Source organism: Oreochromis aureus, linkage group 16 (genome assembly GCF_013358895.1).
Source record: "Oreochromis aureus strain Israel breed Guangdong linkage group 16, ZZ_aureus, whole genome shotgun sequence".
Classification (NCBI taxonomy): Eukaryota; Metazoa; Chordata; class Actinopteri; order Cichliformes; family Cichlidae; genus Oreochromis; species Oreochromis aureus.
Window position 1 is genome coordinate 20,621,095 of NC_052957.1, and position 17,312 is coordinate 20,638,406.

The window sequence follows — 17,312 nt, forward strand, 5'->3', positions numbered from 1 at the left end:
TGTGTTGTTAACATGTTTAATGTTTTGTATTTTCTTCTATTTAATCTCAAAAGCTCCTAAAACAGTCAGTGATCACTGTTGACCTCCCTCGGCTTTTATTACTGCTAATCATTTATTTAAGCTCAGTTTTAAAACCTTACGATGTAACTACAGCACAGCCCATGCAGCAGTATATGAATGACTAACCTCGTATTGTGGATGGATTATCTCACTTGTTCTCCTGGCTGAAGTTTAGTCCTTTTACAGCATCCTGTCATGTGATTACATTTGTTCCTGACCACCGAGAACACTCACGTTAACTTTTATCGAGTGGAAAAAAAGTTAGCTTGTTTATGTTATGCTAACATAGCTGTGTCGCTAGCGGTCACGTAGCACATCATTATATACCAGCTAGCCAAACTTCAGTAACCCTACAAACGTCACTGCTGTTTAGTTTTCTGTCTTCATTTATGTTGGAAGTTATAGCAGAGCTGTACGTTTGAATTTGTTTCCAAAACCCCGCAGTCAGGACATGCTATATTGTATTTAGATGGAAGCTAGCGAGCTAACTTCCTGCTAATTTCTAACGCCGTTAAATGTCATAAATTCCGTTTTCATGGATGCCTGGATGTTAAACTCAATTGTTACACCTGGTAGAGAAGAACGCTGATCATTTTATTAAAGATGAAAGACTTTAGACAGTTTTTCAACTCTCAGTAATGCCACAGTGATCGTGTGATATATGGACCTGCAGCGGAGTTTAGGCCCAGACACGGCCAGTGACGTCAGACTGAACAACCGGATAGGGACCCAACATTTCTGCTTAATCCTCAGAATAAATATAATGACAATTTCATTCACTTTGTAAACCATGGAATATGATTACTACATACTTTATTTTGTGAATTAAATCATATACTGCACTACTGAAAACACTGAACACTTTAAAAACAACATAAAAGTACTAAAAATACACAGCACAGATGTACTTCGGCATTTTTAGGGTGACCCAGGTAAGGAAACCACACCCAACTCTCCGCTGGCTAACACAGTTAGCTAAATCAGCTTAGCTAAAAACTTACAAAAGCATTTACTCACCAAAACCGTGAGAAAGTAGTTGGACATTATCAAGCTGGTACCACAATCACTTTAACTCTCATTCCTAAACACTTTAAGAAGAAACAACAGGCTTTTTTTTTCACTCCTGTGTTGCTGCATTCCAGCTCAGGCAGAGAGGGCGGGACTTGTTTCCTCCCTCCAATAGAATTTCAGTATATGCCCCAGGGGAATCCAAACTTCAATAATACACAAATTAACCTAAGATCTGGAGTTCTAAATCAGAATGTAAGACACACAGAGGGCTGCTTCTAGTGGGCTACATTGTAATAACATTGTAACAAGTAAACTCTACTTTCCACTGATAGCACACAGGTGAGTCCTAGTTTCAGCATAACCGCAGCCTGGAGATAAAAACAGGAATCAACATGTTTCTCTAACTGTGTACTGAAATGCTGAATTCCTACTAACTGTAGTTAAAGGAGTGGTGTGCAATAACATTTACAGAAAGGCATGGAGTGACGCCCGCTTCGATACACATGGACGAAAATATCTTCCTCGACTGTTTAGAAATTTAAGATAAATTGAATCAGATTAAAACAAACCATTTACACTCGCTGTCTGCAGAAAGACACAAGACATTCACCTGTGTGCTGGTAGTGTGTCAAAAACTGATTTCCAGTATTTGCCATAAAAATGATTGTTGGAATTTAAACAGTTATAAATGATTGCTGGCATCTAAGATATGCCAAACATGTGATATCAAGTCATTTTGATTCAGAGATAACACTCCTGTTAGCAATGAATTTCTTGTGTATTCACTGTTATATTTCCTTTAAATTTTAATGTCTCACCAACATTCAAAATGTTTTTATTCAAGAATGATCTGACCATGAGGGCAGCTGAAATAATAAAAAGAATCAAATTTCTGTGAACACACTGAGAGACCAAAAAGAACTAGACTGATTATACTGCAGTTGCAATAAGGCAGAGTCATAAAACTTTTCACAAAACAAGTTATTTCTTTATTTTCTATATAACCTCATTATAAACCTTGTTCACTACAGTCTAATTCCAATGTAAGTAAATATTAGACATAAAAAGCACACGGGAACAGCAGAAATAATTGTTTGGCTTTTCTGGCACAACACCAACAACATCTGATATCTTCTATTGGTGCTGTTTCTGCATCATCATCATGATATTGGTCCATGATCAACATTGTAACTGACCAATAACATTGTCATGATGTTGCATGCTTTGCATTGTGAGGGACACAGAAGAAACAAATTATGCCTCGGTTTATATCAAACTGTCTTCTGGACATAATTGTATCTACAGGGTGGGCCATTTATATGGATACACCGTAATAAAATGGGAATGGTTGGTGATATTAAAGTCCTGTTTGTGGCACATTAGTATATGTGAGGGGGCAAACTCCTCCAGATGGGTGGTGACCATGGTGGCCATTTAGAAGTCGGCCATCTTGGATACAACTTTTGTTTTTTCAATAGGAAGAGGGCCATGTGACACATCAAACTTATTGGTAATGTCACAAGAAAAACAATGGTGTGCTTGGTTTCAATGTAACTGCTACAGTTAGCAAACTGCTTGCTAAGTTTCGTGAAACTGGTTCAGTGTTGGATTTGCCAAAATGTGGACGCAAGAAACATCAGTGGCTGTCCTAGCTTCATTCAGCAAGAGCCCACAGCGTAGCACTCGCCGCATGTAACTAGAGAGTGGCATTAGTCGAACATCCCTTCGGCTGATATTAGCTACTCACAAATGGCACCCTTACAAACTCCAGCTACTGCAGCATCTCAACAGGACCCTCAGTTCACGCAGAAGATTTTGTTCAGTGATGAGGCAAACTTTTATGTGAATGGTGAAGTTAACAAACAAAACCACCGCTATTGGTCTGACACTAACCCACATTGGATGGATCCCTCCAAGACTGTTGGAACAACAAAAGTGATGGTTTGGTGTGGTATATGGGGTACAACGATAGTGGGTCCATTCTTCATCAATGGAAACCTCAAGGCCACTGGATATTTGAAATTGCTACATGATGATGTGTTTCCCTCTTTATGCACTGAAGCTGGCACGTTCCCTGAGTTTTTCCAGCAAGATGGTGCACCACCACATTATGGGTGCCAGGTCCGAGCATTCCTAGATGAACAGTTTCCTGGAAAGTGGATTGGTCATCGTGGGCCAGTTGAATGGCCCCAAGGTCTCCCCGATCTGACCCCTTAGACTTTTATCTTTGGGGTCATCTGAAGGCAATTGTCTATGGTGTGAAGATACGAGATGTGCAGCACCTGAAACTACGGATACTGGATGCCTGTGCTGGCATTTCTCCTGCGGTGTTGCTATCAGTGTGTGAAGAGTGGGAGAAGAGGGTTGCATTGACAATCCAACACAATGAGCAACACATTGAACACATTTTATAAGTGGTCAGAAACTTGTAAATAACTCATGAAAGAATAAAGTTACATTGAAACCAAACACACCATTGTTTTTCTTGTGACATTACCAATAAGTTTGATGTGTCACATGGCCCTCTTCCTATTGAAAAAACAAAAGTTGTATCCAAGATGGTCGACTTCTAAATGGCCACCATGGTCACCACCCATCTTGAGGAGTTTGCCCCCTCACATATACTAATGTGCCACAAACAGGACTTTAATATCACCAACCATTCCCATTTTATTACGGTGTATCCATATAAATGGCCCACCCTGTATATTAATTTATACAACATAATAAACTATTTTATCAACGTAGGTTTCTGTTAGTCAAATTACGGTAACTCATGTTGGTTTGCTAGTTTTTAAATGTATAAACTAACTTCTTGGCTAATGCTAAGTGACTTACAGGGAGCAAATAAAGCAAATTGATAAAAACATTTACAAAAAAGAAAAAAAACTAAACACAGAGGCACCACACTTAAAAAAGACATTATCGGTATGTGTGGCAGGAATAAAATGCAAAGAATATAAATATTTTACTGTATTGTAAGAGAAAAGAGTCATAAAGTTCCAGAAAAATGATCGTAACATCCCTCCAGAAAAAACTAAGTTGCCCTTTAACTGGAGATTTTTCACTCATTACAAGATGCAAAAAGTGTTAAAAAAAAAAGAACAAAAATAGCTATGAATAGTGCTTTACAACTTCTCTGTCCTCTCTGGAGGTCTATTATCATTATTATTATTATTATTATTATTATTATTATTATTGTTCCAGTGACACTGCAGGTGATCGTTTGCTGTCTCTCAATGAACAGGAAGTAAAATCCACCTTAAACAGGACACAGTCACTGGGTTACACCGCCTGACTTTGATGGTTGCGGTCCTGCCCCTCGTGTGTGGTGATGTAGGAGAGAAGGTCAATCGATGTCACGACGGCAAATAAAATCTCCCTCTGGAGGGCCGACCCATCGACCCCGTCTGCACAGAGACACAAAACTGCTGTTAAACACAGAAGACTGGTTTGTTTACTGCACAGGCTCATGACCACAGTTCCCCGTGTCATCCACAAATACAGGTTTTAGCTCAATGATGGAAGGAAAGAGCCATATGTGAACATGATCCAGGAGAATGCAAATGTGTGACTGTAAATCAGTATCTTTGGGTTTAGGACAATTAGGTGGCCAAAATATAACCAAACCAAAATGAAGCTTTGTGAACGACATTTATCAACCACACAATAAACAGCTAATTATTAAAAACGATCTGCACATAAATGTACTGTATAAACACTATTTAGGAAATGAATTTTCTCACATTGTGTATGATTGTGAACCACCAGAGCAAAGTTATTAGTTTTGAGGATATGGGAAAGCTTCCCCAGGTCGTCTGTCAGGTGCACCTGAAAGCACAAGTGGAGGAAGATTAAACAAGCGTGTAAAAATGTTCATTATGTCATCAAAGGTTGCCATGAAGAGCTCTGCACTCTCTGACTGACCTGTTTGTAGTCTTTGAGGAGCACCGCGCTAACAGCTGCTGAAAGTTCAACCTTCCCCGCCAACAGAGAGGACAGAATGGTTTCCAGAGTCACCATTCCCAGGATGGCCCTGTGGAAATACACAAACTCCCATCAGATACTGATGATGAGAAGACAAACCCATCGTGTCTCTGTCTGCTTATGTCAACCAAATGTCAAGATAAAAAATGTGCAACCAAACTGGATGATTAATCATTATAGTTTCTAACTAGAGTTTATCTTGAGACGAGATCCAACTTATATGGTTACACACTCAAATAAGGATACCTCACATGAGGATTTACACTGGAGGGACAGGGGTGTAATGTATGTGTATATACCCATCAGACTTCCAGCTGCCCAAACACGTCTTTAAACTACATCCCTGCAAAGTTTAACATCTCTGACAACAAGTGAGGTGGCAACACTGCTGGAAGTGTTAATAAAAGCATAAATAATCACTGAGGTTTTAAAAGGAAATACAAGCTTCACATGTTCATATTACTTATCTTTAAAAAATATTTCAGTTGGGTAGTTATACTGTATAAAGATGAAAATAAGATATAAAGATTAGACAAGACAAAGGTCACTGACAAAGTGTGAGAATCTCTTCCTCACACTATGATGTCATCCCGAAATTCAATTTCCACCATCAAATTGAGAACAGAGCCACATTTCAGTGTGAAATCATGAGATCAAGTATGACCTGTGGAACATCTGCTGAGCATTTAGCTGCTCTGCACAAGCAAAGATGATGATACAGAGGATGACATCTGTTTCTCTGAAATCTCCATGGAGACCACTGTTTGTGTTTATGCTGGGAGTTCCTGTCCTCTTCCTGTTTATACAAGGTCATATCCAAACAGAGCATTCATAATACTAACCTGATATAGAGAAGAAGAGACATACCCTGACTCAGTGACGACTGGTGCCTGATCCAGTGAGTTCTCCTTTAGGATCTCAATGGTTTTCTGGCAGGACACAGAATGTGTGACGGTGAGGGGGGCAGACAGGTGTAGACTCTGAACAGTCCGGTTCCACCACCTGCAAGACAGAAAAATGAAGGTTTTAACACCCACCTGCCCCGTCATACCTCCTTTAAGCTATAGTTGATTCGGGGTGTTTTGTTATTGTTGTTGTTTTTTACCAGGGTTTTGGGTCCATTTGAGCGTCCAAGCAGAGGAAGCCTTTCTCACACATCCACTGATCCCTCAGGAACTTTGACCTGCAGGTAGATATGGGTGAATTTGAAGAAGTGAGCTAAAGTTCAGCCAGACTTCCACCTAAAACACATCTGACTCTAGGCAATCTGCTATTTATCAGCTGCATCACAGCTTTACGTCCATTTTTCTTTTTTTAATGCTGACAGCTTTATTGTGGGATTTCTTGGTTAGGGATAGGACATGGCTGTAAAAAAAAAAAAGAAAGAAAGAAAGCATCCTATTTGAAACACATGTCTCTTCCTCTCTCATTTCCCGTCACTGCTGTTCTGTCCTTAATAATGGGAAAAACATCCACACAAAGGGTTTCAAAAAAAAGTGCTTTTATGTTAAATTCTTGTCTAACTAATGGCTAACGGCTGGTGGGAGCAACATGATTACTGCTTTTAGCCAGACATAGCTCAGAGGAAGAGAGTCCAACTCTTTGAAACCATGAAGATCTCTAAATTGTTCAATGGACTGCTTTAATACTTTCTATACACATTAACAAATTTTTGAGGACAAAGCCAAAAACTACTGGATGGTGTGTTATTAAATTTGGCACATATGTTCATTCACTGGCTTTTAATGATTTCATTAAAATGTTCTTTTTAAAGGGGGAAAGATTATAAAGCATACATCTTTAATTATCTTAAAAAACAAGAATGGAAGCAGAAATTTAAATACATTTTCTCTCTAATCCACACAGGATCAAAAGTATACATACAAGCCCCTGGTCCAAAATCAGCAGCTTCAGGTTCAACTGAAAAGAGCAGCTGCCCCACATAAACAAGCCAAATGCCTTCTGAAGAAACGTTTTATGATCAGAAGGGACAAAGACTGAGCTATTCGGCCAGTAACAAGAGGTGTATTTGTAGGACTAAAGCTGAGGCTTTCACAACAAAGAACATTATAGCATCTGTCAAGCATGGTGGTGGTAGCATCATGCTCAGGGGTGTTTTGTGCCCAGTAGTGTGTATGGATGCACAAATAATGAAGAAGGAAAACTACCTCTAAATTCTGAAACTTTACATCAAATTAACAGCTAGATAAACTTCACTTGATAAAACCTGGACACATTAAGGTGTTCCAGCAGGACACAAACACACATCCAAACTGGTTTTGAAATGGAAATGGCAGGCTAGCATTAAGCTTGTGGAATGACCATCGAAAACTCCTAACCTCAACCCTATTTAAACATTATTGATATTCATGGAAATGATGAGTGCATGTAAACGCCTGCCCACAACTGTATTTTTGAAGGCATCAAGGCCTGTGAGCACTCCAGACTCTCACTGGATTCAAAGTGTATCTGCCATTGTGTCTCGTACATGTAGTTGCGGACAGAGTCAGGCAGGATGACCACACAGCGCTGCCCCTCCTCCAGCTGCTGAGCCATCTTCACAGCTGCTGCCATCGCTGAGCCAGAGCTGCCACCTTCAGCAAAACAGGCAAATCGATCATTTAGAGCGAATTCATAACATACCACAACTCACTGATATGAACTTACCGCACAAAAGACCCTCCTCTCTGATCAGTTTGCGGGACATAAGGAACGTTTCTGTGTCGGTTGATTTGTACCAAACATCCACAATCTGTGCAGATTCAACAGAGACGGGCGTTTAGCAAAAATACTCACTTTACAAACGTGCACGTTAACAAAAATACTCACAGATCCGTCCAGTACTGTGGGGATGAAGTCATATCCAATACCTTCCACTTCAAATGGAAACTTTTCACTTTTCTCCTCTGAGCCAACCAGAACAGAGCCTTCAGGATCCACACCGACTATCTAAAAACAGACATGAGAACTGAGGTAAGAGCCTTCAAACGGTGCAGGGTTGGAACTGCCAATACATGGATTGCTTCACTGATTAATATGCATCTCAGTAAAACAAAACTTTTATTTCAGATTTTAGATAAGTGGGTTGGGAATCTCGCCTTGACATTTGGACATCTTTCCTTTAACTTTCGAGCAACACCGGTGAGTGTGCCGCCCGTGCCGGCTCCAGCCACCAACATGTCCAATTTACCTAAAAACAGAAACACATTTTCTTTTCCAAACTACAAAAAATATACATATTGTTGGGATTCAAATAAACACCTGTTCCATGAAGATTCGCGGTTACAGGAAAAACTATATACGCCTTCATTCATGTCAGTTTGATGTATAGATCTAAGTTCCAGGAAATATAAAACACACACGGCAAAATTGTAGGCAAATAATCACTTTTTACAACTAAGGTCTGCAAAAGATCATCTCTGTTTGCACAAGACAAATCTTGTGCTACAGCAGCAGAAAACCACACTGGGTGTCATTGACAGGAGTGAAAGGGAAACTTCTGCTGCCACATTCGAACGGTAAGGTCAAAATTTGGCATAAAAAATAAGATCATCTTGTTTCAATGGTTCATGGTGGTGGTGGTTTAATGGTGTGGGGGGTCATTTCTTGAAAAAAATCAACTTCAAGCTAGAAGACGCATCATAAATCAGAGTTTCTATCAGCCCAAACCATCACACTGCTCCAGTATCTCCTCAGCCGTGGTGTCGTAGTGAGCCAGGGGGTTGCTTGCATTGCGATACTGGTCGAGGATGTGCGAGTTGGGGATCTCGTTCTTCAGACGCCAGGCCGTACGTATATGAGACTCTGGTGAATCGAAAGCTGCAGCTGTGGGTGTGCGGACAATTTCTGCCCCGAGAGCTCGCAGCACATGCACCTAGGACACAGGAGAGGATGAGACTTCAACAGATTCCTCACACTGAAAAGAAGAAGAAACAGAGCTACTTACCTTCTCCATGCTCATCTTCTCAGGCATCACAATGATGCAGTGGTAGCCTTTTACCGCAGCTATGAGGGCGAGGCCAATACCTGCACAAAGAGCAAGATTTATTTAAATGACCTTTTTCCTTCATTATATAGTTATGATACAGCAGTCAGCTCATTCGTTCAAACTGATGTACCCGTGTTTCCAGAGGAGGGCTCGATGATGGTGTCTCCTGGTTTTAGGACCCCGGCTCTCTCGGCGTCCTCCACCATGCGCAGGGCGATCCTGTCTTTCACACTGCCTCCTGCATTGAAGAACTCACACTTGGCCACTAAACACAGTCACCCGTTAAAAAGAAAAAAAGATATACTGCATCAGTGAGTGTTCAAAGTTAATCCAAAAGGTTTGCATTAGATAATGCATGACAAATTTAATATGCATTTTAAATAACTAGGACTGAACCATTGCAGAGAAAAGAATAATAGTTAATCTATTAACCTTTACCAGGTCACTGATGACGCATCTAGGGTTGGTAATTTGAGAGGAAACATCTTAAAGCTTTTGAAATAAAACCTCTATATAAAACTCTAAACTCAGATGGCTCCCCAGTCACCCGCTAAAAGGTTAACAAGTATGAAAAGCATGCTTCTGTCCTCTGTAACTAGATTCTGGTTCCCACGAGAATCTAGTTTTTACTTTGCCTTTATTGGTCCTGCTGAAAGTCCGTGTCTATGTCAGACCACGCCTTTTATTTCCACAGAGAATAGTTCATGTCAGATCTCCCTCTGTAATCCTGACTGACTGTGTTTGAAGTAATTATGGAAATTCAATTTGTGGAGTGTGAGATCTGGATCTGCTCTTTTGCAAACTCATAGCAACACAGGGATAATGGCATGCCTGCCAGCTACTGCATCAGCAACAACATGTTGTTAAGGTACCGGAACAATATAAACGCTAATAGTTTTAAAGTTTAGAGCTGCATTTTATTTGCAAAGGTTTTCTTTTTACTCTGTTGAATGACAGAACAAAGAGTCTTTCAGTCTCACCTCTCCATCCAGGGGAGCGAGCTGCCCCCTCATACAAGAAAACAACAGTCGCACAGTGAAAAAACATAAGGCCACCAGCTACATGATACTTCAACGCTCCCTTTTTAACAGCTGAGCAGGAAGCCAAGAGGGACACAGTGGGATCAACAGCCCTAGCTTAAACAACGGCACCTCTTCCACTTGGATGCATCAACTTAACAACATATCCCCTAAAAGACGTTCTTTTACACAAGTATGATAAGCCAGGTGAGACTTCACTCTGTAATCTGCTGCTGCTCAGCTACAGTCTCATTCAAGCAGCTTTTTTTTCACCCCACTAAACACAGTAAACTTATCAGCTTTCTTGCTGCTTAGAAGGGAGAACAATAAAGCTGCTGTTAGGACATTTAAAGCATCTTCTATCCTGAAAATAAGAAGACTGCACTCCTGCTCATTTTCTTGCAAGGACATATCAGCGTCATTCTGGGATGAATGAAGGGGACTATTCAGAGAAAAAACTTAACATTTCATATCCATAAATATGAAACCCATATCTTTTGGATTAAAATTGTAGCTTTGCAGTACAAGTACATGGATAGCAATCAGGTTAAGGATCATGTTATTTATTTATTAAGGTTAATGTCATGTTTTATATTCTAAAAGGTTAATTCTGTTTAAATGTGTTTGGTATAGTACTAAAACTTAAAGCATGAAAATTGTGAAACTTTCTCTAAGTTTCTTTTTCTTTTTTACTTATTTATTTAATTAGCTTACTCTGTTGTATAATATTCAAGAAATGATGGTGGCAGAGCCATTCAAGCCTCTGCTTTTACAAGCAAACTTTCAATTAGACTTATTTAGTTAAATGTATAATAATAATAATAATTGTAATACTTATTTTGTTTTAAAGAAAACCGTAAGCAAAAATAAGTCTTTTTTTTAAATCATCTGCTTATTTTTTACATAATTTGTCACATCTTTTACTCACAGATATCACACTTGAGCCCAAACTCTTTGGGGACTTTGTTCAAGCGAACCAGAGGTGTGTGTCCAATTTTCTCAAGGATGCTGGAGAGGATGCCGGAGGGCTCGGTGCTGCAATGTAAGAGATAACACACACAAAAGGAGACACCATACAGGATGTAATGTTCATTATATCTGATGAGAATTTAACCAAAATTAGTGGAATTATCAGAAATATCATCACAACATACACTCACTGGGCAATTTGTTAGGTACACCTCGCTAGCACTGGGTTGGTTTTCAAAACTGGTTTGAAAACCAACCCGGGAAAAATTCCTCAGAGAGTTTGGTCCATGTCAACATGATACTATCACACGATTCGATCACCTCACAAAGATTTTCTTTTGGATTGAGATGTGGTGACCTGTGAGCTGAGATCATCTGAGCTTTACAAACACTAAAGAGGCCAAAGTGTCAAAAAAACCCACCCTGTACACCAATCCACCAACACAAAGTGCCAGAACCATGATGGACAAGATGGAGCCATGTTTTCGTGTTGTTTACACCAAATTCTAACCCTACTGTCTGAATGTGGTGGAAAAACATCACCATTTTCCCTCATTCTGATGCTTTATTTGATCTTAAGCAGGTCATCTAGATCGTGTTTACACGCATTGAGTTGCTGCCATGTGATTGGCTGTTACATATTTGCATTAACCAGCAGTTGAACAAGTGTACCTAATAAAGTGACACATCAGTGTATGTGGGACATCTGTTTGTCAAATCAGCATGAAATCTTGCTGGTGACTCAACTCTGCTGTAAAGAGTGAAGTGGACAGAATCACTAGTTTTATTTAAAGACACAGCGACCTTTTTATTTCTCCAGACTCTTACCGTGCTGAGTGGCTATGAGGCGACTCTGACATGGGTGCGCCCAGCTTCCAAGTACATCTGCTGGGCAAATCAGGACGGATCCACTTCGTCTCACCGGGAGTCTCGTCTGTGTTCTCCAGCTGAGTCTCGGTGAATGATTCATCCTTATCTTCACCATCAGCAGATAACCTGTCACCACTGGTCACAGCTGCTGTAGCCTGACGCACACTTGAAGATGCTTTAGCACAAGTGACTTCTGCATTTGTTGGGTTAGCTGGAGATGTGCAAGGAGAGGGAACTTCTTCCAAGGATGCAGCACCAGAAACAGAGGGCATGGCTGCAGTGGGATGAAACATATATTATCATCAAGCTGTATTTTTTGTTTTATCTAACCATGCATTAATTTAAAGACAACTTGCATGAAACAGTTGGATTGATATTCTCCAATTATAATTTTAGGAATTTGTTGCTTCTTCTGTCTCCATCAACACATTCCATTCACCATTTATCCAACTTTGTCTTTGGACAGTGGGAGAACCCACACTGGTACAGTCTGGCCACCTACACGTCACACAGACAGGCCCCAGCAAGCCAGCAGGCTTGAACCTAAACTGTGTTGCTGTGAGGCAGCAGCACTGACCCCCACAAAATATGTGTCTGGTACATTTTTGCATTGCACACAGACAAATTCCAGTTTTTCTAGAACATGAACCCTTTTGTGTTGGCTCAATTTATTTATATCTGGGGGGAAAAAAATCCCATCTCATATAATTTTCAACTGTTTAATCAGTTTTTATATTTTTTGCTCATTTATATCACAGCTCCACAGTGCAGTGCTTTACACATCTGGCTAACAAGCAAAAGCGCATTTTTGCTCCAGAATCAAAATCAAAACATGAATATGAATTGAAAAAATTATGATGGACATTCTCCCCTGATGGGCATTTGCTTCAGTAAACAACAAATCGATTTATTTAATCATTTAAAAAGTGATTGATAGATAACGATAGCTATTCCTCGCTTCACATTATGCAACTTCGGTTTTTAGGAATTACAAGCGAGACAATTAATAGATAAAAGGCCTTTAAATTTAATAGTTTCAAATATAGTTAAATATGTTCATGTTTTCTCCCGACAAAACAATAGCTCACGACTTGCATAAAATAACAACGTAGTAATAACGTCGTAACATCTCAGCAGGTAAACTTAGGCTCTTTTTTTTTTTTACTGATAACGCACAGGTGAGTTCAGGAAAGCCTGGAAATACGAACAAAAACAGTCTTTCCTCAGCTGTGCACCTGAGTACTGAATCTTTGCTGTGTTTAAAGCCAGTCACGAGCGACACGAAAAGCGCAGCGCACTCACCTGTGTGCCGGACAGAACCCCTGCAGCTGTCTGATGGACACCTGAGTTCTCTGCGCTTTATTTTCAGGTCTTCATCCGCCAATCAGCGCACAGTGATTGGTGTTGCCCCTGAGCATTTACGTCCAATAGCATGCAGCGTGGACGCTTCTTACAGTGAATGTTCAGCGATCACAGGATGCTTTTTATACAACTGTTTTTATTTCAAGATGTATCTATATTTTCTACCGTTACTATCCAAACATACAAAGAAGAAGTCTCTCACACAGCAGAGTTTAGCAGTGGGCTTTCAGTTTCACGCTTATATGGTTTTGATTGTTACAAAGAAGCCATTTTTGAGAACTTTCATGTATATTACTTATTAATCTTCAAATTAACGTGTTTGTAATCTATACTTTTACATCTATACACATTTTAAGCCTCTGAAAATGGGGCATTCCAAATTTAAATGAATTTAAAGGTCCGGGCTTCAACCACATAATGATTGTTTGATTTAAAATCACAAAAACTGCCACTGTCCTAAAATATATCATGGCGTAAAGAATATATACTACACTGAAAAAAATGTTTTGTTCAATTTACTCAAATTTTTTATGACAAGTGGTTGCACGAAATAAATTTGTTTGAATCCAGAAATATTTTTTAAGTACACAGAATCTAATTTAAGCGAGTAAAGCCAACACATATTTTTAAGCTACTTTAACTTAACTGTTGTGGATACGACTTAGTCAAATAATATTAGTAATTCCAACTAAGGTCGTGTTAAGTGTACCAGAATAATTTGTTTCCTTTAAACTTATGTCCCAAAGTTATATTCAAATCAATCAAATTGTTAATTTCTCTCTGTCAGGAGTTTTCCTGTATTGCAACCCAGGTCGGAATAAAAAGGCTCAGACAGGTTTACGTGTACACGGTCGAGACTCAGGGAGACTCGCACCCAGTGCAATAGTTGTCAGCCTTTTATTCATAGCATTCTCAGAGACGTACAGGAAGAGATAAAATAGAACTGTGCTGCAGGCTTCCTGTTGAGTCTGCACAGAGTGTAACTTCCCCATTTAAGCTGAATACTGAAAGAGCAAACACATTTAGATAATGAAATGTACTCTTAAGCATAACATAATAAAAATCCTAAAATCCTAAGAAATCCCTTAACATTCCCTCCTGTTGTTTGATCTTTCCTTCTATATATGTACATAGCAACCACTAACAGTGCATCAGTCTATGGCCACTTGTAGACATTTTTAGCCAAGACATCATAAAATAGTGGGTTCTGTGAGTATGTTATATCCAAGTGTCTGTCTCATTATCATCTTCATCATTCTGTGATAGGGTGATGTAAGCATGAATTGAAGCAGTTACCGTTTTTGATACCATGTTCTTCAAACAAGGTATGACACATGAATGAAAAGACACAATAACAGTATTATAACACCAACAAAACATGTCCTTTAATCAGCGGGGACTCCCAAGAGCCACGTAAGCCAGTCTTCTGTGTTTGTGGCATAGTCTCGTTGTTGTGTGTCCCGAAGTGGTCTCAGTGTTTTCAGAGCATCAGTCATGTTCGGTGAGTGCACATTATCTGGAATGTATGTGCAACATGTTGCTAAAGAGAATTCTCCTTTCTCGGCGAGAATTATGTCCAATGCTACCCTGTGTTGCATTACTGCAATGCACAGAGCATCAATCTCCTGATCCCATTCGTCGTTGAATTTACATGAAGCATTCAGAACCTTTTGTCTTTCAGTCCAAAGTTTAAATTCCTCCGGGACATCAGAACCCCATATGGAATCATGCTGCTTGAGGTCTGGGGTGCTTCGTCTTTTCCTTGTTGTTGACGTTGAAGTTGATGTGGCGTCCATGGTTATCTTGAAAGTGTGGTCAGATATGAAAATGGGAGCGCACTGACCTGTCCAATTCCCAGGAAGGATATCCCAGGCCATCCCTTGCACCCAGAAGGTGCCATTTGAGATGTTGCTGCTCTTCACGGGCCCTCCAGGAGCGTGTGTCTGTACTGCAGTTGGTGGTGGTGTTTCCCATTGGCGTGGATCCGTTCTCTTGGCGGTAGCATAGGCTGTGGCTCTAATTCCCATTGTTTTCAAGAAAGACTGGGAATGATTTAGCCTTACTTCTGTGCTTCACTTTCAGGTCAACCCAGAACCATTCGTCACATGTGCCGTTTCATCCTATCTGGAGAGGTTCCTCATGGTTGACCACGATTCCCTGGAATTGATGCCCACGGCTGGCGTAGCTTGCGGGACACTTTGCTTGAATTATGTCCATTCCCTTCGCATACAAGGGGGCGTATTGTGTCGCTGGGGGCATATAGGAGCAAACATAGCAGTCCTTTCTGGGTGTGCTGTCATGTATATATCGATACCATGCGTTGTTCATCTTCTTTCTTTCGGGTGAGTGTTAAGAAACTCACCAGGAGTGCAACATTAGCCACTAGGAGGACGAGTGTCTTCATGATGACCAGACACACCTGTGACCTCTGATGAGTAGACTACTGGCAAGAAGAAGAAGGCGGGGTATACCCGATCAGCCCTCCCTCCACCAATAGATCACCATACAGGAGTTAGGGGTGTCGGCGTCTAAACGTCACTCACTTTTTTGCAGTGGCTTTGATGGATCCAGGACGGTCTTTCTGCTATTTTGCAGGCAGTAGGTGTGGTGAGTAGCACTTGATAAGGACCTTCCCACCTTGGTGAACTCCGATTTTTCTTTTGGAGTACTTTGATCAGGATCCAATCACCTGGTTTCAACCTGCAAGATACTGGAGAGTTGTTTAGAACAATCTCTTTAGTTGTGAGTTTCTGAGAACTTTGTGTCAGTCTCATCCACATTTTTACCAGGCCTATACACTCAGGCCATGGTCTCCCTGTTTCTTCCATGCATTTTCTCAGTCTCTGTTTTATTTCCTAGTGCTTCAGAGACCTTACTGATTACTTCATTAACAATATGTGTCCCATTGTCTGATCTTATCAGAGTGGGGATGCCATATATTAAAATAAAATGGTTGCACAAACATTTTGCTACTGGCATCTGCTTTTTTTACTGGATAGATTTCTGGCCATTTTGAGATCACGTCTATGATCACTAGAGCGTATTCTGAGCCTTGGCATTCATTTAGCTCAATAAAACTCATGTGGATTGTATGAAAAGGATGAGGCGGTGTGCATTATGTGCATTATGTGCATTATGTTTTTGGCAAATCATGCATGTTCCGACAAATTTCTGAAATTTTATCTACCACTCCTACACCCCCTCCTGTTGACAATAATGCTGCTGATATGTGTAGGGACTTTGGTAGTATTGGTTTGCTATTACAGGTCATCAAATCATTTTCTGGCTGTGCTCCACCTTTTAACCACCTCTTTTGTTCTCTAGTTGGTGCGGCTTTCTGTTCGTTTATAAGCACATTAAGTGGTATTTGCATTGAGGAGTCAGACATTAATGTGTCACTATGATCACAAATTTGTTTTCCAAACTTACTAAGCAAACAAACAAAAATAAAACAAATTGCCTATGGCCTAAAGCTTTGCGTTCATATTAATTGAGTGTAAGCTGCTTTCTTCATTGCAAGTGTTTATTGCCATAAGGTTTAATTCATGCGTCATATCACTGAGTTCTAAGTTCAAATTATCTCTTCTGACCCTTTCCAAAAATGATTTCACATATAACAATTTGAGTATGTGTTGTCTATTCATTCTATTCATAGAGTCTATTCATAGAGTTCTGTTTCTCTCTGTGGGCTGTCTTGACACACCACAGGCACACATATATATTTATATACATATTTCCTGTTTCTGCAGACTAATCGAACTCTTTTGTTTCTCTTTGTATTCATAGTCTATAAACCCTCTTTAATTCTACTAAATCTTGATCTAAAAACAATACACCTTTATTTCACACACACTTTTAAATTGAGCTCTTTCAGACATCAGGAATCATCACACACACTGCCTTTTCTCTCAAACACTCAAACTTCCTTTGTAGTGTTATACTTTCTTTTTTCTTTATTATTTTTGTGCAGATCACACCCAATCACTCAAAACCTACTACTCACAGCATTTACACAGTTAAAATCACTCAAAATATGCTTCCATACG

General features: G+C 39.9%; 1 protein-coding gene across 2 annotated transcripts in view; it reads right to left on the reverse strand.

Annotated features, from left to right (window-relative positions):
• cbsb (cystathionine beta-synthase b) overlaps positions 1-12,178 on the reverse strand; it is a 22,193-nt gene extending 10,015 nt beyond the window's left edge. The window contains exons 1-14 of one of the 2 annotated variants that reach the window (XM_031734471.2): positions 11,863-12,178; positions 10,994-11,100; positions 9,177-9,311; positions 9,005-9,084; positions 8,728-8,932; positions 8,157-8,248; positions 7,888-8,007; positions 7,726-7,810; positions 7,547-7,652; positions 6,164-6,241; positions 5,926-6,060; positions 4,999-5,107; positions 4,818-4,902; positions 3,860-4,481 (exon numbers count right to left, since the gene is read on the reverse strand). In XM_031734471.2, the coding sequence (XP_031590331.2) occupies positions 4,357-4,481; positions 4,818-4,902; positions 4,999-5,107; positions 5,926-6,060; positions 6,164-6,241; positions 7,547-7,652; positions 7,726-7,810; positions 7,888-8,007; positions 8,157-8,248; positions 8,728-8,932; positions 9,005-9,084; positions 9,177-9,311; positions 10,994-11,100; positions 11,863-12,176 (1,776 nt within the window). In that variant the 5' untranslated portion in view covers positions 12,177-12,178 and the 3' untranslated portion in view covers positions 3,860-4,356. Of the gene's footprint in view, positions 1-3,859; positions 4,482-4,817; positions 4,903-4,998; positions 5,108-5,925; positions 6,061-6,163; positions 6,242-7,546; positions 7,653-7,725; positions 7,811-7,887; positions 8,008-8,156; positions 8,249-8,727; positions 8,933-9,004; positions 9,085-9,176; positions 9,312-10,993; positions 11,101-11,862 lie in introns of those variants that run through there. The other variant, XM_039600453.1, reaches the window with a different exon arrangement.
• Positions 12,179-17,312: the final 5,134 nt, after the last annotated feature.